The sequence below is a fragment of the Syngnathus leptorhynchus genome, chromosome 22 (assembly GCF_054491065.1).
Source record: "Syngnathus leptorhynchus isolate UIUO chromosome 22, UIUO_Slep, whole genome shotgun sequence".
NCBI classification, from domain to species: Eukaryota; Metazoa; Chordata; class Actinopteri; order Syngnathiformes; family Syngnathidae; genus Syngnathus; species Syngnathus leptorhynchus.
In genome coordinates this window covers 4,470,746-4,490,153 of record NC_141216.1, presented here as the reverse complement: position 1 = coordinate 4,490,153, position 19,408 = coordinate 4,470,746, and the positions used below count along the sequence as shown (strand labels likewise).

Below are 19,408 nucleotides of genomic sequence, written 5' to 3'. Positions count from 1 at the left end.
GTATGAGCCATGTTGAGGTTGGTTTCTCCTGCTTTTGATTCCAAATGTGTTTAGCTGTCAGTTTGATTGATTGAAATCTTTTCTGTGTTCACATGATGATGCTCATTATTGACAATGAGACACCGAAACTAAAGCCATGCGTGCGAGTCCCAGTGAACTTTTTGTTAAACACACACACACACACAGTTGTAGTTCACACTGATCGAGCATCCCCATAATACGTCACAGGCGGCCCACTCGGGCCTGCCAACATGTCTCCCCTGTCACATTCTGACGCCATCCTCCAAACCTCCAATCTGTCTTGAATTATTCATCTTATACTGAATACGCTTCAAATTCAACAAACACGGAATGTTCCCTCGTCACATTTGAAAATAGTTCATGTTTGTAGAGATTCCTTTCCCCTCATTCACATTTATTTCTCGTGCAAAATTTGATTCGTGACTCCTCCATCTAGTGACGCTTGACCCAGCTCAGGGTGACTAAAAATGTACTCGTCCTCCTCATTGCTACTTAAGAGGCTGCTGTAATAATCCCAATTTGTGAACACGCAGCAGCCACCGCACCGCAGCGCCATTTCCACCCAAATAATAACCTTTCTTCCCATTCTGCAAAGGTGTCAGGGTAATGAGGGCTGAAAGGGTGAAATCGAACACATGTAGTGCCTGCAGGAGCTGCTATCTGTTCAGCAGTGAAGTACTTTTTTTTTTTTTTTCCAGAACTGCTCTTAACGCTAAAAGGCTTCCAGTGAGTCATATTGGATGGTTGATACAATCTGCGCTGTGGTCAGAGGTGATGTTATTTGGGAAAGAAAAAAAAAAAAATACGGTGCCAGATTTGAATGAAGGCAGTGACAGATGTTGTATACAAATATTGAGATTTTTGCTGATTTCAGCAACTGAAAACTCTTCTAACCTAGCTGAGCAGGCAGGGAGGGAATAACTAAGCATATACTGATTTCTTCAAAGAAGGATGGAGGGTACGTTCCTCTCCTGAGGCGAAGAGTTTGCCCTTAGCGGCCTGCTGACTTAAAACACAAAGTCCACCGCTGCTCTTATCCAAATGAGTGTTTAGGTCCAATGTATGCATTTAAATTTTCCAGAGGCAACAGATTCATTTGGTTTCATAGCTTAAACATAAAAATGCAACTATTAGTATATATATCTTGGTTTTTACTACCTGTTGGGAGAAGCTCTAGTTCACCCTGAACCAGATGGGTACAACCTCTGGAGAGAAAAAAAGTTTACAATGGTTGTTGTTAATGTGTTCCGTTGTGTGCTAGCGACATCTAGTGCATACACGAAGAAGTGCACAGAAGCAAAACAATTTTTTAATGTTCCCACCTAACATAAGGATACTTGTGTTGTGTAATTTTAAGCAACAAGACTAGCTCAGTAAAACAGTCAGAAAAAAATAATTGGTTTCTGTTTATATTTAAAGCCTCAAATAGACGCAACTTGATACAGAGCAGTCTACGCGTCCTAGTTTGAACATTACATTAATATTGCTTTTGATGACAATTTGGACATGGAATGCAACTATAATTTAGTATTGTCAACTCGGCGAGTTGAATATTTTTTTGGAGACACTTGAAAGTTTGAGAACCACTCAAGCAGAATATTTATCCTTCTTGTTGTGCATCATTACACCAGGAGATGGCGCCAGTACGTTTGCCCACGACCTCTTTCGTTTATTTCGTCGTTGTTTATTTTGTGTGTGTCACATGACCGGAAGTTTGGCGTCAAAACATTAAACAACAGGCGCGCTTCATGCAAACTGCCGGTTGCATTTTACAATGATTCGAACTGTTGTTAGCTGATATTGGAAAGCGAAATAGTTGTTTTTAATTTCCTCCTGCTTCGGGGCGTGTTTCCACCATGGCAGGCCCTCTTCTGGAGTTTGAGACCGAAATGTTTCTGAACCTGTTCAGCAGTGACGGGTTGCTCGTGGTGGCCGAGGGGATGGGGATAGACCGCATTCTGCTGCAGTTCATGCGGGTCTACTCGGAACAAGGCAGCCTGGTTCTACTGCTTAACACGACCACCCCCGAACAGGTTAGGACCACCACGTCATTAGCCCCGTAGCACAATTGCTTAAGTCTTTAGTGGACGTTTTCAACAAAAACACCTGGAGTCTATTTGCTTCTAGTCACCATGACACTGATGACAGGCGGCATGCAAAAACAGTTTTAATATTTAGATTTTGTTTTTTTTATATCGTGAAATTCGAAAAGTCTACCCAAGTTTAGTAACAAAGTATTTGTACGCTGTCCACTTTGTGTTTTCACCATTTAGGAGTATTTTACGGAGCAGTTGCGAGTGGAGGGTGTGACCCACTTGCCGAGGACGGTGACCAGTGAGGTCCAAGGCAACGAGCGGTACAACGTGTACACCGAGGGAGGAGTCTTGTTTGTCACCAGCAGGATCCTGGTGGTCGACTTCCTCACCGACCGCATACCTGCTAATCTTATATCAGGTAAGTGTGCGCTTTATGATTGTCTGTTTGTTTGGAGTGGGATATGCCTATATTTTCTCTTTCCGATATCTCCCGTCAGGCATCCTGGTGTACCGCGCTCACAAAATCATCGAATCGTGTCAGGAAGCATTCATTCTGCGACTGTTCCGACAGAAGAACAAGACGGGCTTCATCAAAGCCTTCACTGACAAAGCCACAGCATTTTCTTCAGGCTTCTGCCAGGTGGAGCGTGTGATGAGGAACCTCTTTGTCAAGAAACTATACCTTTGGCCCAGGTTTGTAGCTTATCACAACAAATTCCAAATTGTGCCAATTTTTTGGACAATTCTTTTTACGAAGCCCTCACCGTTTTGTCTTTTTTTTTGCTCTATTCTACATTCAACAGGTTCCAAGCGTCAGTAAACACAGCACTAGAAAAACACAAACCTGATGTGGTGGAGCTCCACGTGTCACTGACACCTTCCATGAGGGCCATCCAGAGCTCCATCCTGGACATCATGGGCGCCTGTCTGAAGGAGCTAAAACGTTACAATCCCACTTTAGAGGCGGAGGATCTCTCCTTGGAGAACACGCTGAGCAATGCCTTTGATAAGGTGGGTCAAGCTTCTTTCACGTGAATTCAACATTCATCCATAATCTGAAGCAAAAGAGTGTTTTTCTCATTTCGTTTGTCATCCAGACCATCCGCCATTACTTGGACCCCTTGTGGCACCAGCTGGGAGCTAAGACCAAGGCACTGGTCCAGGACCTGAAGATGCTGAGGGTTCTGCTGCAGTACCTCACCCAGTACGACTGTGTCACTTTCCTCAATCTGCTCGAGTCCCTCCGCTCCAGCCAAAAGAACTTTGGCTCCAACTCAGGTGATTTAAAGGGTGTGCTGTGATTAATGGCAGCCTTAACTTTCATTTCCGCTCAGTGTTCAACCATTAGTGACAGGTCATAATTCATTTTTACACTTTAATCATTCATCTCAGGGTGGCTCTTCTTGGACTCCAGTACATCCATGTTTGTAAACTCCAGGTCCAGAGTGTACCACATCCCAGAAAACAAGAAGAAACTTAAAGTCGGCGCTGAAGCGGAGAAAAAAAAGACGCCCACTGTTTCAGGTGACATTGACGACAAAACAAGAGGACCGTTGAGTCTTCATTTCTAAGGTGGCATGTGTGTGTGTGTGTGTGTTTCAGAGGTAAAGCGAGTACTGGTGCTGGAGCAAAGCCCAAAGTGGGAAGCTCTGACTGAGGTCCTGCAGGAAATTGAGAAAGAGAACAAGAACTCCCAGCATGAACCAGGTGAGAATTGTCATCCTCGGGAATGTTCACGAGATTTCTCTGCCCTATTCGAACAATTTTTCTCCTGACCCATCAGGTCGCGTTCTCATCTGCGCCAGCGATGACAGGACCTGCGCTCAACTGCAGCAGTACATCAGACACGGCGCCGAGTGGCTCCTGAACAGACTGTACAGCCGCACCGTCGGCAAACAAGACCCGTCGAACGCTTTTGAATTGGCGAAATGTAAAAAAGACAAGGGCTTTCTCAAAGGCGGCTCCAAAGGAAAAAGCCGAGGGAACACGAGAGGCAAAGAGCAGAAAAAGAAACCGAGCAAAGCTAAAAGCAGACCCTCTCTGACCTTGACTCAGATGATCGGCAAAGAGCAGACAGTTGTCGAAACGGCGGTGATGGGCAGCAGTGAGGATGAGGAGGACTTTGGCGTAGAAGATGAAATGGCGGAGGAAGACGCTCCGAAGTTGGACTTGCCATCGGACGCTTACTACGCCGTTTTGAAGGAGCCTCTGATGGTCATTCACCCGCTGAGGGGCTGCACGGACCCACACAGCCTAACACGGGTGCTCCATGAGGTGGAGCCCGTGTTTGTGGTGCTTTACGACGCCGAAGTCAACTTCGTGCGACAGCTGGAGATCTACAAAGCCTGTCGACCTGGAAAGCCGCTCAGGTGTGTCGGCAGTTTATTGTTCATTGTAAAATCTCATCATATCAGCTTACAATATGTTCTGCTCATGATCACTGTTTTTTTCTTTCTCATTTCGCATTTGCCTCTGCAGGGTGTACTTTCTCATCTATGGCGGCTCAACAGAGGAACAAAAATACCTGACTGGGCTGTCAAAGGAGAAGAAAGCCTTTGAACATCTCATCAGGTCAGAATCCGACTCAGAACGTGAACGTTTGGCAAATTTGGTGTCAAATAGCTAACCGGTTGACTTGGGACCGCGCAGGGAAAAGGCAACCATGGTCATCCCAGAGGAGAGGGAAGGCCGAGAAGACACCAATTTGGACCTGGCTAGGAATTTAGAGCCTGCTAATGCCACCACCAACACTCGCAAAGCGGGCAAGTTTGTTTTTGTTGACCTTTTAGGATGGCTTTCCAATCAAGCGTGTTCTGACATGTGCTCCGTTAAAAACAACCATGGTTACAAATCCGATTTGTGTTTGTCACGATGGGGGATCTGAATTGAAACAGGAGGCCAAGAGCAGCCTAAAGAGCCCTCGCGAGTCATCGTCGACATGCGCGAGTTCCGCAGTGAGCTTCCCTCCCTCCTCCACCGCCGCGGCCTCGACATCGAGCCAGTCACTTTGGAAGTCGGCGACTACATCCTGACGCCGGATATCTGTGTGGAGCGCAAGAGCGTCAGCGATCTGATCGGCTCGTTGCAGAGCGGTCGCCTCTACACCCAGTGCCTGTCCATGAACCGATATTACAGGAAACCCGTGTTGCTCATCGAGTTCGACCCGGCCAAGCCCTTTTCTCTCATGGCCCGCTCGGACTTCCGCCACGAGATCTCGTCCAATGACGTTTCCTCAAAACTCACCTTGCTCACGTTGCATTTCCCACGCCTCCGCATTCTCTGGTGCCCCTCGCCGCATGCTACGGGCGAGCTTTTTCTCGAGCTCAAAAAAGGTCGCAATGAGCCGGACGCCGCCGCGGCTCAGGCGGTCACAGCCGAATCAGACGCCGTGGCCGAATCGACAGAGCTTTACAACGCCGGGCCGTACGACTTCTTGCTCAAGATGCCGGGTGTCAACGTGAAAAACCTTCGAGCGCTCATAAGAAATGCTGACAGCTTGGCAGATTTAGCCAAACTGAGCCAGGACAAGCTAGCAGAAATACTTGAGAATGCAAATAACGCCAAGGCACTTTATGAGTTCTTCCACAATGTTGCAGATGTTCAAACTCCAGCGCAGAGAACCAAATAACCTCCTAATGTAGAATTTTGAAAATACATTTTTCATCAAACATTATGAAGTATATTTGTGCAAGTATAAAGAATAAACTGAAACATTCAACTGTTGAAGAAAGCCCTTTAAAACACGAGGGGGCGGGGATCTTGCCAAGGAGTGTGAGTTCAAGTAGTAAGTAGTAGAAGTAAACAACTCTGTTTATATTTATTTCATGCAGTGTCATTTAATGAGTTAATTACAGAGTTAAATGCTTTGTTGTAGTGGTGAGTCAGCTGTTACTATTACGTAACACGACGACACTGTTGTTGTCACGTTGGGACGAGACTGACGTTTTGATTTGATTTGACCCCCCCCCCCCCCCCCCTCATGCTCCTGCGACCACGCCCCCATCCTCTTCTTTTCCCGTTCGTCTGCGTCATGACGTCACTCCGCATCAGCACCCCACGGAGCAGTCGCAGCCATTTTACTCCGCCAAATAAACTTCAATCTCATTGCAGGAGGAGAGCAAAACATTACCCAAGACTAGCACCAACGATTATATCACCATGAACGCCAAGTCGGACACTTTGGACTTTCCGGTGTCGTCGAATAGGTAAGTTCTGCTCGTCATGGCGGCGCCTTGTTTTTAGCATGTTAGCTCGTTGGAACGCGCTAACGAGCCCAAAATGTAAAGCGAGCGAGATATGCTCATGGAGACAGCGACATAACTATTGATTGGGTCCACACATCAAAACAGCGTGAGCATTGAATATTTATATTTATTTCCAGTCTTTGAAATGAGAGTGATAAGTATTTGTTACTGTGGGGAAGTCACTCACCTGTCAGATTGAAAGTGACCGCTGCGCCCCACACCCACCGGCCTTCTCCTTTACAAAAACACTGCCTAAAGGGATGCCATTCACAATTTCACATGCATGTCACGTAGAGTTGCAGCCCTCTGTCATTAGCTGTTTATTTTCACGGTTTTTTTTTTGTGACGAATGTCTTTAAAAGATGAATATACACGTGACACGTGTGTTATATTCCCAGTAAAAATGGATGGAAGCTTGGATTTGCATTTTTGGTGGCAATATTCTTATATGTACCGGGTCTCACCAAAAACATCTTGACTGTGACTGTTATGTTCCCTGAAGTCTTGCAAATGAGACAGAACAAGATCTGCCTGACCACATGATGTCATCACCCTTTAATTTTTTTGTGTAGAAGTGAGGTGATGCCTCAGCAAATCCAGACTCTTGAGTCCTACATACTGGCAGGCTGTGGCAGCCACATGTTGAAAAGCGTGCATCAATTTAAATATCATGCGAGCATATGGGTCGATGGCAAAGTCATTATCCCTGCCCAACCTCCGAGCGCAGTATGAATTTACAGGAAATCGGCTTATGGATGTTAATAAGCCGCTGTAACGTTTGATGAATAACTTAACACCCTTATTATGAAATCACACATTTTCTGTTCCGTGCTACTCGCTTTGTTCGTCACAGTCGTGAAACACATTTTACCAAATGATTGACAAATGTCGACGTCATACTAAACGAGCCACTCGCTGTTTGTTGCCATGTAATGTGAAAACGAAAAAAAAAATACTCTCCCCTTGCTGACAAGTCACAACATTTATTGCAGCTAGCCTGGACCGCTACCTACCTAATAATTATGGTTTACATTTTCATTCCACTGTCTGTAACATTGACGTTGACAAATTGCAGTCTTGATACGGTTAGAGTTGAACTCCAGCTCGGCTATGCTGAGCTATCTCGAGATGTCCTCATTCCGGTGTGTGTGATGTACTTTCCCGAAAGTTTTGTGGAATCGGGTCATGTTTTTTTGTCCTTTGTCCATTCCCTTAGCTACCATTTTCAGAACACAAAGGCAGCCAGGAAGGAAGCGGATACGCACGTGCGGGTGACTGTGAGAAAAGAGCAGGCCTCTGCTTGATGAATCCAAGTGATGACATCATCGCTGGTCTTATCTCTGGATAAAGGCAGACGTTTTTCTTGGACCAGATCTAGTCTATTTAGGGCCCTCAAACTGCAAATTCCACTGAGTCTGGCACGGGTGGGATTATCATGCGTGTGTGTAATCTGTGTGTGAGTTTAGAGTTTAGAAATATACTGTAAAATTCAAGATAGCATTGTTTACAATACGTTCTAAAATAGTGAAGATGGTTGAATGATAAAACACAACTGATTTGAATGAGATCAAGACGTCCCAACCAGACCAACAAGTACTTTTGTCACTTTTTATGTGTGTGAACAGTTTTTTTAGTACATTATCAGTGGGAGTTGACGTGGCCATTGCTATTTGTTAAAAAAAAACAAAAAACTTTTGACCTCTTGTTGTTGCAGTAAGACTGTGGGATACTGAACTTTGTATTCCCCAAATGATGGTTAAGCGACACATTTGTTTGGTTTGTTCAAAATAGACTTTAGAATTTGAAGTATTTTATTGGTTGACATCCAAAACGTTGTTCCATTCGAGATGGTGTTGTTTTCATTAAGGATGGAAAGTCACTAGTGTTGTCTTCATCATAAATTAAAAAAAAAAAAAAAAAAAGTCAGTCCAGACTCTGTAAAGCCATGTTTCCATTTGGAATGCCTATTTTGAAGTCAGTCGATGGAATGAATTCATTAATTGCATCTAATGAACGACATAGAAGTTTGAAAACGAATACCGCACATACATTTAATGCTGCCTGTGTTGTTACAATGTTTACTCTTCTCTGGCACTTGTTAGCCGCGACAGCTATGTGGCTTGCATTCTCTCACTAACTTGTTTTTTTTTTTTTTTTTTTTTTTCCTCCAGTTGTTTTTCCATTTCCAACGCCATATCTTTCCTCTTCCCTCTGAAATTTTGTAGCTGTCGCAGAGAGCAATAAACATTTGCTGAAAAGCCATTTTTGTATTCTGAGAATCTCTCCCCTCAGACTGCAGTGTGGCTCTCTAGTATTCCGTTTCATACAACCGCCGGCTTTGTTCCGAGCAACCTGCTAGCTTCCTTTTGTCCTTCTCCGCATCCTTGAACTTGAGCTCGCTTCATTCAGTCATCTTGAAGTGGTGCTCATCAACCATCCTTTTATCGTTCTCTCATCCAAAAGCTTTGCATTTGTTTTATTCCATTTCGGTTTCTTTACAGATTTGTTCGGTTTAGGAATCCTTAAGCAGGGACATTTGTAAATCTCTTGAAATTCGTGTCTGCTATCTGTCCTGATACATGTCTCATCATCAGGTGTGACTCCACAGCCTAACATTAGGGAAAGAAGCTTTGGATCCCCTTCCCTTGCTGTCCCCTTCTTTTTAAGGTAGGTACTGAAAGCCATAACAGCAATAATGTGGTTATTAAAAATGAAAAATCATCCTTAAGGGTGTGGCGAGTTATTGATTTTTATTCCTGTTTGTTTGTTGCCTACTCAACCAACCACCCACCCACCCACAGTCTGTGAAAGTGACACCACGAGCAAATAAACACGACTCTTGGAAATACTTGCTGGCTGTAAATAGAAGGACAACAAGCCTTCTGGTCCCCTTGAGGGGGGAAATACAACGTTATATTGAGCATGCTACACTCTTCATCTGAGCTGTATCCACACATGCACCAAGATGTCAGTGAGGAAGAAAAGCAAACCAAGCCATTGGGCCATAATTGGAGCACAAGTATTTCCAGAATTAGGAGCAAAATAGTACGTCATTGGATTAGTCATTGAACATATTGCTTATCTAGTATTTACATTATTATTATTATTATTATCTTGGAGCTCATTTGTGTAATTGCTCGAAAATATTTGTTCCTTTTTACAAATCCTGAAGTATTTTTCCACTGTAGGAAGACAATGTTTTTTTTCTCTCCCATATTCTTGTTGTACTTCTAGACCTACAGGGTGAAATGACAGAGTCCACGTCAACATAGCCAAAAGTAACATCGGGAAAGTTCGTTCTTAGAGGTCCTGGAATGAAAAACCATGTTGCTGCTGGAGAGATGAATGGCATTGGTGTTTTAAACGTCATCTGCTTATTAAACGCCTGTTGGGAAGCTTAAGCGGCTTGTTTTACTCCCCGAAATGTTTCCGTTCCCTCCGTTTGAAACCACCACTATTATGTCGTCATATTCCAGATTATGAAACCCGTCTGAGCACTGTCGTTCATACGCAAACAGACATTGTTCCTCATAGACAATGGTGATTCACTGCAATGGCCTTCCTGACTCACTTTAATAAATCATTTGGGTTTGGATTGAGCTCTTCCAAATGGCTGAAATGAAATGCCACCCTCAGCATTTTGCCACAAGTCGTCATACAAACATGAGTATGATTCTTAGCTAGACAATTGATTCTTTTCCCTTATCTTTGGTTTCTAACAGGTCATAACCTCACTCAACCTAAAGAACGGCGCTTGCTCAAACATCGTCAAGTTCTCTCCTGACTCAGGATGGAGCCTCAAGCTTCCCAGGGGCTCCTCAGAGTAGAAGGCATGTGTCCGCTGGTGCCCAGTCCTCAGAGTGAAGCAGTGACGCATGAGATGGAGGAGTTGTCACTGCAGCCCACCCAGAACCTGCCGCCACTCAATGAACGCAAAAACGGTGAGGTTACTAACCTACTTCTGGACACGATCATTAAGTGGGCCAAGAAGCTGAAAGAGTGCAGGCAAAAGTCGTATTCAGTAATTTACTTGTCACTTTGGTGAGTTCCCCCCCCCCCCTCCTCTTCACTCTGTCCAAAGATATTAGCTGCTATTCTTAAAATAAATACACGCAGAAAAGCCAACATTTGCTGAAGTCTGCAGGAGAGCCCCCGGTGCAAAGTTGGCGGTGGAAAAGTTAATGCGGGAATGTCAACTGTCCAAGTGCCCACTCATCATATGGGCTTTTGTCATTTCCCCTCCAGTGAGAGAGAACACACACACACACTTCATACTTTCCGTCTGTAGCGTTTGGCCAACCGCAGAGCCCCGTTTCAAATATTGGCTTCAACGTTAACATAAATCTGCACGCCATCATCCCTGCCGCTGAAATCACTGAGCATGCAGAAAGTCAGAACAGTCACTTGGAGTTTGACTGAGGACATAATAATTGATTGTTTATTGATTCAATACATCTCCTAGTGTTATAGATCGAGGGGAAGAAAAAAAAAATCCCGTTTAGTGCTCTGAATTTGATGTGCTGTTTAACGATCTTTGCCTGAAAGTAGGAAATGCGCTAATTCCACCAAAAGGACCTGCCAACTGCAATTGTCTGCCTAAACGGCTCACTTGCGTCACTGCTCGTTAATGCGTTTGTCGAGCTGAACAACATTTGACTGGAAGAGTCTTGCGATTCACTCGAACCAAATGTGGCGTTGCGTGCCGTGTTCGATTGCATTGTTTTTGCTCGTGTAACGTCTCAACAACCGTAATGGCCCATTAGTTGCTGTATCAATGTTCCCTCCAGCGTATCAGCGCAGATGTCTGGACTGGAGTTGCCAGGCAAACTTTACAACAACAAGTCACGGTGACGCAAGCGTTAGCAAACGGGGTTGTGCGACTGTGGCTAGTTCTATCTGTGACACACCCTATGAAGCTGCTCTGTTGTATTCTGCTAAAAATACACGCCACGTCTATTTTTGCTAGAGGACTCATTAGATTGCACAGTGTAAACCAGATCAAGCTGGGCAGGAAGTCTCCATTTAACTGAAAAAATAAGGCGCAAAAATGAGTCACATTTAATTATTTATGCGTATTGTTTTAAAAACAGGAATCCCCTTTTAGTATTTTTGTGTATTTATATACCCAAAGTATATATTGTGTCAAAGGTGAGGTAGCACACTTCCCAGCATGCATTGCAGTGGTCCTTGTAAATAATTCCTGAGCTTTATTAGTTTTGTTTTGAGTGCGTCTTTGATGATAACTGACAAAGGAACATCTTGGCTTTGAGTTGTGGTAGATAGCAGCTCTTGAATCGGTTGGAATGAACAAAAATGGCGATTGTGAGTCTTCTCATTATTACCCAGAACTACAATAAGGTGTTGACAGTTGGTTTGCTTTAAAGTTTGTGCTTTTGTTTTTCATGTTGAATCATTTGCATCATTTTTTTGTTGGTCCCTAATCTTGTGTTTGTATTTATCTTAACCAGTGCTGCAGTTGAGACTTCAGCAAAGACGAACTCGGGAGCAGTTGGTGGATCAGGGCATCATGCCACGTGAGTAATGGCGCCTGTCAGTAGGCGCATCATCACTCAATGTGTTTGTGTGTGGGGGGGGCCTTAGCTAATACTGACAAAGCTGATGATTTACATATTTTAGAGGGGGGGGGTTCATTATTTTCTGAATAACGTTTCACCAAAATGTGTTGTGTTTAGCGCTGAAGAGCCCGGCTGCATTCCATGGGCAGATTCGAAGCTTGGAGAGAGCCAGGGTATGAAAAATAATTTTAGACCAAAGAAAATGAAGTGTGTTTTAAAATCATGACATTTTTATCTTTTGTGTAACCCTCCTCAGACTGAGAATTTTCTTAAGCATAAGATCCGCAGTCGTCCAGAGAGAGCAGAACTGGTCAGGATGCACATCTTGCAAGGCAAGTATGGTTTACATTTTATAGCAATGTTTGGAAGTTGGGAGTTTCCCCCCCTAACCAACTCCACTTAGGTACTGTCATATTTGTATACCTAATGTGCGATGTTTTTCTTCAGAGACCGGAGCCGAACCATCGCTACAGGCCACCCAGATGAGGCTGAAAAGAGCCCGACTGGCTGACAACTTGAATGAAAAAATAGCCCAGAGACCCGGGCCCATGGAGCTGGTGGAGAAGAACATTTTACCTGTGGATTCTAATCTCAAAGAGGCCATAATAGGTGAGAGAGGAAAGAATCTGTGAGGGGTTTAATGCTGCTCAGTGACACTTGCCATCTCTCGTGGTTTCTTGGTAATAGGGCAAGTGAATTATCCCAAGGTCATGGATGAGGACAGCAGTGATGCCTTGTCCCCGGAGCAGCCTGCCAGCCAGGAGTCTCAGAGCTCAATGCCTTCACCTGTGGACAGCAAATGCCCAGAAACTCCCTCGTCAGCCCTGCCTCCTTCAGTCCCATTGCTGAAGGTCAGAGAGAGAGAAATGGCAATGTTTGCTGCCTTTCCACCAAATATCCAACATTAAAAATGAATCTGTTGAATTCATCAGTCCCCCCTAGCTGCTACACAAGCCACTACAGACTCAATGAGGGCAGTCACTACGAATGAGCAGCCAACAAGCCGCCCAGCCATTTCTCACACTCAACCAGTCACTACAACCGCTCCCTCCAAACCTGCCCCGACATTGGTGAAAGTAAGTGTCATCGGGGTCTCTTTATGTGAAAATCTGTACAGCACATTTTTGCTATCTACATACAGCAAAGCCAACACAAACTACCTTCTGAGAAGATCCGTAAGAAAGGCAAAGACGCCAAGCCTAGAGTGAAAAAGCTGAAGTACCACCAGTACGTTCCACCAGATCAGAAGCAAGAGCCCAGCGAAACCCTGATGGACTCCTCCTATGCCCGACTTCTGCAACAACAGCAGCTGTTCCTCCAACTGCAGATCCTCAGCCAGCAACAGCAACACTACAACTATCAAACTATATTACCAGCCCCACTCAAGTATGTAGAAAAAAAACAAAAGACTTTTAAACCTTTTTTTTTTTTTTTTTTTCCCCCCCTCATTCTTCTTTTTTCGGTGTCCAATTCATAACGTTTGCTCTGATATCAATAAGTGTTATTTTTTTCCCTCTGCGTAGGCCTGTGGCAGAAGGCCAAAGCAGCAATGCCAGCGGTCTGCCGGCCTCAATTGTGGTTTCTCTCCCCACTGCACCTCCGCTTCCCCCAATGTCTTTGGCCCGGCAGAACAACTCATTATCCAACCGCAAGCCCGGAGTCTTGCCTGCCAACCTGGAGGAGATGAAGGTACTCGGATACATTTTACGGTGAGCCAATTTAGAGCGACCCTTAGCTAATCATGATTTCTCTTCTAGGTAGCCGAGCTGAAACTAGAACTAAAGCTGCGTGGCCTCCCTGTGTCAGGAACTAAAACCGATCTGATCGAAAGGCTGAAGCCCTTCCAGGATCTTCCCAGCTCCTCGGCTCCCAACACTATTCCCACACCTGTTACTACCACAATCCCCATGGAGACGACCACTACCAGCCCTGCCATTGTCCATTCACCCCTGCTGGGAGCTTCTGAGCACATGAGCGCCACACCTCCAGTTTCCCCTGTTCCTAATGACCCATTCACCCTCCACCAAGATGCCAGTATGTCAGAAGTCCAACATGAAATACAGTTAGTGTCAAGAGGGCCCGGCTCCTCACCTCTCCCTAGCTTGCCCGTACCGGAGAAGGACAGAAGGCTCCACGAGAAGGAGCGGCAGATTGAAGAGTTGATGAGGAAGCTTGAGCAGGAGCAGAAGTTGGTGGAGGAGCTCAAGATGCAGCTGGAGGTGGAGAAGAGGAGTCAGAGCAGCTGTACCACCGATTCGCCCGCCACAGCCTCCAACTTCACCACTGTTTCGTGTTCCTTGAGCCCCATATCAAGCATCCCAAACGACGACACCGTAAAGCAAGAGAAAACGGTCTTGACAAACGGCTCTCCGACTTCCCTTCCTAACTCGCTGCTGGGCTCCCAGACTCTCACCAACCCACTGCAAACTGCGGTCAAGTTGGAGGATGTGACTGTTTGTTCAGGAAAACAAATCCAACTCCAGCCCCAAAATCATTTTCTCACCCAGACCCAAGTCAACACTAGCCCACAGCTTCTCTGCCATTCCCAGAGAAGTCCCAAACTCAAGACGCAGTCCCAAACTACCACCCCCACCCTGCCGCAGTTTTTCATCAGCCATCCCGGCGGGATGTCCCAGGTGCTCGCTCAACCGCAGACCTTGTTAACCACATCTGGACAACCTCAGACTCTGCTCACTACGAATAGCCAGACTGGAACTCAAATCCTGCTCCCGGTGTCACTGCCCAACAACACCGCCAGCATCCAGCTGCCGAACACCACTGTCAACCTGCAGGTAAGGATGACATCAAGCGTGTTCGCAGTTCACCTCATCTTGGAATGATTTTGGGTTTTCGTTTCCACTGCAGCCGCAAAATGATGTTACATCATCCACCCAATGATCGCTTGCTTGTTTTGGAAGCCGCAATCTTATTTGAGGCTACTCTCTTAGCATGGAATCACTACAGTAACCTAAATGAGGTTCCCCCCCCCCCCCACACACACCTTTCATTTCAGCCTGTCCTTCAGGCCACTGTCTCAAATCCAGGCCTTATCCAGACCTCCATTCCTCAGCTGCAGAGCACCAAGATAGAGATGGCTCCTAACCAGCAGTTGGCCAATAACAACTCATTGCTGCAGGTTAGCCACGCCACGCCACTCCATGGCAAGAATTTGATTTCTTTTTTTTATTCTGTCTGAAATTCTGTTTTTGACAATACTTTCAGACTTTGACCATGTGCAACAATACGACTGACATGGAGACGCATACGAGGCCTGAGATAAATCGTCAGTCTTTCCTGGGGAGCTCCCCAGACAGAAGGGCCTCTCCTCATGCCTCGCCCAACCACGTCACTAACGGGACACTCAATAAGGTAACCACAGTTTGACACTTCATCACTTGTTAGGATTTGATTGTGCTGACATTGCAGTTTTTCTTTGTCAAGTCCTCCTCTCCACAGCCGACCTTCATCCTCCAGCCCGCGCCTTTTCTTTCCCAGCCTCCGAAGACACGGGAGCCCCCTCGCTATGAAGATGCTGTCAAACAGAGCCGCAACCTGCACGTTAACAATCTGTCACAGGTTCGCTCCCCCTCCACTCGCACACACTATTCACGCGTTCCTTGAGGGATTAAACCACTGGCCGGTGTTTAAACCCCCGTCCCTTCTAAATCAACATAATTGTCTTGGCAGGTTGCCACAGCAACCAGTCAGCAGATGGATGACTTGTTTGAAATTCTTATACAGAGTGGAGGTAAGGAGGCACTGAGTCTGTTACTCATTTACATTTATGGGTCAACTTCTATGGTGTGGCAAATTTCAACTTCACAAGAGCTAGCTGGGACTCAAAGACGACTTTGTTGTTCATGATGTTTTCTTCTTTTGATCTCGTGCCCCATCTGACCACCCTTTAGAAATCACTCCATTTATGCAGCATGAGCCTCCAGTGTCTATCAACAAGACTCACCCGGTCACAGCCAGCATCACCACCCTTCCGGTCAACACCGTCCTCTCCAGGCACCCTCCCCAAATCCAGGTGGCTCCTCCTCCAACCTTGAGCTTGGCCGTCGATCCCAGCCTAGCCAACCTCTCCTCGCTGGCCACCGATAACCAGCTGGAGGCCTTCCTGGAAAGGACGCTGGCCGACACGCCGGCGGCATCCGACCCTCGCACCCGGGGATTGATGGAGGAGCTGCAGGCACAGCTGATGGACCACCAGCCTTACTCGCCCATGGACACGTCCGACCTTTCTTTTTGCGACACCTCCTCTCCCCCTTCCTCGCTCAATATAGGTCTGTCCGACCCGGGGCTGGATAACATGGAATGGCTGGACCTCACCATGCCGCCGCCGCTCGGGATCCCGGCGGACTTCCTGGACACGCATGACCTGCAACTGCACTGGGACTGACCAATAAATAAGAGAAGAGCTAGGCTGGAGTAGCTAAGCCCCGATTGGAAGGATGGAAAGATGACGAGAAGAAGAGCACCATACCACTGTAAATGCAGTGCACTGATTCACATGGAATGACACGCCAGGCAGGAGATGGCACAGCTTTAAATCATGATGTCAATTCTGGTAGCAAGGACTTTTGTACATAGATGCTCGCCATGATCTCCACGACCTGATCATATCCAGAGATAGTGATGGCTGCTGTATAAATATGAGGTCACGCTAACACAATGGCAAGGTGACCTCAGCAGAAACAAAAGAATCCAGGTGATACTGACCACTCCCGGACTCCATCACTCAAGCTGTGGCGAGGATGAAACCCGATCCATCCCATCCTGCATGATTGCCGACTCATCAAATGTGACGTCATGACATCGCTGATGAACTGACTGAAGTGGATGCAGGACTCCATGGAGAGCCATTTGAACATTTTTGTTCGCCTCCTTAACCAGCTTAAAGGTCAAGACAATTGAGCCTACTAGAACGTTCCAACGGCTCTCCGTGGGACGCTCCTCTGACCGCGCTATGCACTACAGAAGCACGGCATGGGTCGCCTCAAAACGACCCTAATGTGAAGGCCACATATCCGCAATTGCTTCGAAACCATCAACCGTTGATTGTCATCTCACCAGGCTGATCAGCTTCAGAGATCTGTTATCGGGTCCCTTCATTTTGAATGTATTCTACAAAGATGGATTTTGCTCATTGTGCCGGCAGCTTTTGTGACAAACAAATCGGGAAAGGGAACAAATAACCACAGTCGCTGTGACACGTAAGTCATATTTGGGGAGGTTAACGTCCATATCGAACTGTCCTGCGTGCGTGCGTGCGTGCGTGTTCCAGGAGTATGTAGACAGTGGAACCTCCAAGGTTGAATTTGGTCCATTTTGAGGTAACAATCAATTATGAAACCGTTATTGCAATAGAATTGGAGTTAAACTCCCCTTTTGCGGTGTCACCCCACAAAAAGGCAAAATTTCAGGTCCAGTCTGTCATTTGAGCTCGGGGTTCCACTCGTCTTCTACAACGAGGACACAGCTGATCAAGAAGCCAAACGGTTGGATAATTGTGCCGCAGCATGTGCTTTGTGCGTCGTCGTCTCGTCTTTGTGCGCATGATCGTCCTTCAGTCTGGTTGCGTGAACTAAATGTGCTAGCGCAATCAAATGATCTGTAACAAAAGGCTTCTAACGACTGTTTTCTTGGCTGTATGTGGGCCAAACATGTCCGGACCACCTTAGAGGGGTTGGCAAAGGAGGGCTCTGCTGTTTTTGTTTTTTAACTTTGTCAACTTCTTATCTGCATCTCTGGTCCACGTCTTGAATTTGATGAGTGCGAATGTGCTTCTTGTACACATCTTGTACCACTTGTTCCGTACTTACGTCCTGAACCACTAGAGGGCGTCGCCACCTTTGGTTATCACCTACAATTTAAAGGCTATGAATTGTTTTGGGATGGATTTACACCACCTTATTTCGATGTAATCCCAATGTTATTGTTTATGGCATATTTACATAAATTTTTCAGGTAACACACATTTGATTAGGCTTCGCAATCGTTTTTTCTGTGTTATAGATTAAAGCGATAAGTGAATCAATTTATGTACTTCAATGTAAATTTGAAACCATGTCCTATTTTACACGGAAAATTTCAATCGGATTATCCTAAATAATAGACAGTTTATGAATTATTGGGAAAAATATAGTTGCAATCCTAGTCCAAGCGGAATTTTTTTCTATTGGTGCTGCAATAATGTGTCAACAAAAAGTGCCACATAAGTCTTGAATTTGTCATTTGAACCAATGTAAATCAATTTTATTGCCTAATAGACCTAATCATGTTTCTTCTCAGTACAGCACAGTGATGAGATGTACGTGCACAAAAGCTAACAATAACTGAGCCAAACTTCACTTTTGTAGGAGCACAGTTTTGCTGGAGGTCTACTTGTTCTGCAGTCCTAAGCCAACTTGAGCTTTTTCTCCAAATTGCTAAGTTTAAAATCCTTTGAGACTAGTTTCTTTTTTTTTTTTTTTGTATTATATTCTAGATTTGACATCGGTTTGCTTTAAAGTGTCAATTTTTGTGGCCAAAAGGGCATTGGGATATATTATCAATTTTTTTTTTCAATTTATCACGTGGTTCAGGTTGATTAAAATTTATAATCCTTTTTTTTTTTTTTTTTTTTTTTAAATCGCCTTTGTAAAGCCAGTCTTGTGTGCGTTTTTTTTTTTTTTTTTTATTAAATCTTTTGTCATATCGGACCTCTCGGCTGCAGTTGTACTGGTAACGTTACTCTTGTTATGACAGCTACTCTCCTTGATTTATTGTACTGTACTTGAATGCAGACTCATGCATTAACACTCAATCTTAATTCATATTAGAAGTCTAAAAGCGCCCTCTTACAGACTGCACACTTCATTACCATGGTAATTTTCAAGCTACAATTAAACTATTCTGGGCTGGTAAATTAAGCACAAGTGAGCTTCTGGCCCTTGTGCAGCCGATCCTTTCATGGAAGCTTCCAGTCTCCCTTTTCCCATTCTTGTTTGTATGCCATACGTTTTGCACATGATGTACATATTGATATAGATGTAATGCATATTTTTATACATGTGTGACATCCACGGGCTCTCTATTTTGTAAATATGAGAAAAAGGTTGTACGCCTTATATGTGATAATAAAAAATTGATGTACTACTATCAAAGGTTCATCTGAGAGTTTCTGTTGCATTTGACTATGAGAAACACCTCACAAATACCCAAATTCTACATTTGTGTACATGTAAGACCCTTGATCCTGTGAGTACAAGGTCAATGTTGAAAAAAAAAAAAAAAGGTAATCAAAGAGGCGCTTTTGTGTGACTTGAATTGAGCTTTTTCGGCTACCGTACACTTCGAAATGTATGGGGGCACTGCCATCTTGCGGTAGCACGGTGTCATTACACCAGTCGATCGCCAAGCCATTACTGGTCGATCGCGGGAAAAAGGCAAAATGGACATGTTCATTTTACGCTGAGTTACATACAAGTGAATGGGGGCACTGCCATCTTGCGGTAGCTTGACGTCATTACACCAGTCGATCGCCAAG

At 45.1% G+C, this 19,408-nt stretch overlaps 2 protein-coding genes across 3 annotated transcripts; both read left to right on the top strand.

Moving 5' to 3' along the window:
* The first annotated feature begins 1,734 nt into the window (after window positions 1–1,734).
* On the top strand, window positions 1,735–5,962 carry ercc4 (excision repair cross-complementation group 4). Its single transcript, XM_085903788.1, has 11 exons — window positions 1,735–2,054; window positions 2,295–2,475; window positions 2,555–2,750; window positions 2,861–3,068; window positions 3,155–3,335; window positions 3,450–3,581; window positions 3,660–3,764; window positions 3,841–4,426; window positions 4,536–4,628; window positions 4,707–4,819; window positions 4,952–5,962. The coding sequence occupies exons 1-11, from the start codon at window positions 1,878–1,880 to the stop codon at window positions 5,683–5,685; spliced, it is 2,706 nt and encodes a 901-aa protein (XP_085759914.1). The 5' UTR covers window positions 1,735–1,877; the 3' UTR covers window positions 5,686–5,962.
* Window positions 5,963–6,087: 125 nt separating this feature from the next.
* mrtfba (myocardin related transcription factor Ba) lies at window positions 6,088–19,020 on the top strand. 2 transcript variants are annotated; one of them, XM_085903787.1, is made up of 17 exons: window positions 6,088–6,262; window positions 8,896–8,968; window positions 10,024–10,242; window positions 11,770–11,835; window positions 11,995–12,050; window positions 12,134–12,209; window positions 12,325–12,486; window positions 12,565–12,728; window positions 12,810–12,953; window positions 13,019–13,263; window positions 13,401–13,566; window positions 13,635–14,669; window positions 14,903–15,013; window positions 15,100–15,246; window positions 15,319–15,453; window positions 15,565–15,625; window positions 15,786–19,020. In XM_085903787.1, exons 3-17 carry the CDS (start codon window positions 10,092–10,094, stop codon window positions 16,277–16,279), a joined length of 3,213 nt encoding a protein of 1,070 aa, XP_085759913.1. In that variant the 5' UTR covers window positions 6,088–6,262; window positions 8,896–8,968; window positions 10,024–10,091; the 3' UTR covers window positions 16,280–19,020. The 2 variants fall into 2 exon arrangements, with proteins under 2 accessions (XP_085759913.1, XP_085759912.1); XM_085903786.1 differs by having other exon boundaries at window positions 6,089–6,262; window positions 14,891–15,013.
* The last annotated feature ends 388 nt before the right edge of the window (window positions 19,021–19,408 follow it).

Coding starts and splice junctions, on each gene's coding strand:
- mrtfba (XM_085903786.1), top strand. CDS start 10,092: ATGGAGCCTCAAGCTTCCCAGGGGCTCCTCAGAGTAGAAGGCATGTGT. Junction 14,670..14,890: donor ACACCACTGTCAACCTGCAG/GTAAGGATGACA, acceptor CTTTCATTTCAG/CCTGTCCTTCAGGCCACTGT. Junction 15,626..15,785: donor AATTCTTATACAGAGTGGAG/GTAAGGAGGCAC, acceptor ACCACCCTTTAG/AAATCACTCCATTTATGCAG.
- ercc4 (XM_085903788.1), top strand. CDS start 1,878: ATGGCAGGCCCTCTTCTGGAGTTTGAGACCGAAATGTTTCTGAACCTG. Junction 2,055..2,294: donor ACACGACCACCCCCGAACAG/GTTAGGACCACC, acceptor TTCACCATTTAG/GAGTATTTTACGGAGCAGTT. Junction 3,765..3,840: donor GAACTCCCAGCATGAACCAG/GTGAGAATTGTC, acceptor CTGACCCATCAG/GTCGCGTTCTCATCTGCGCC.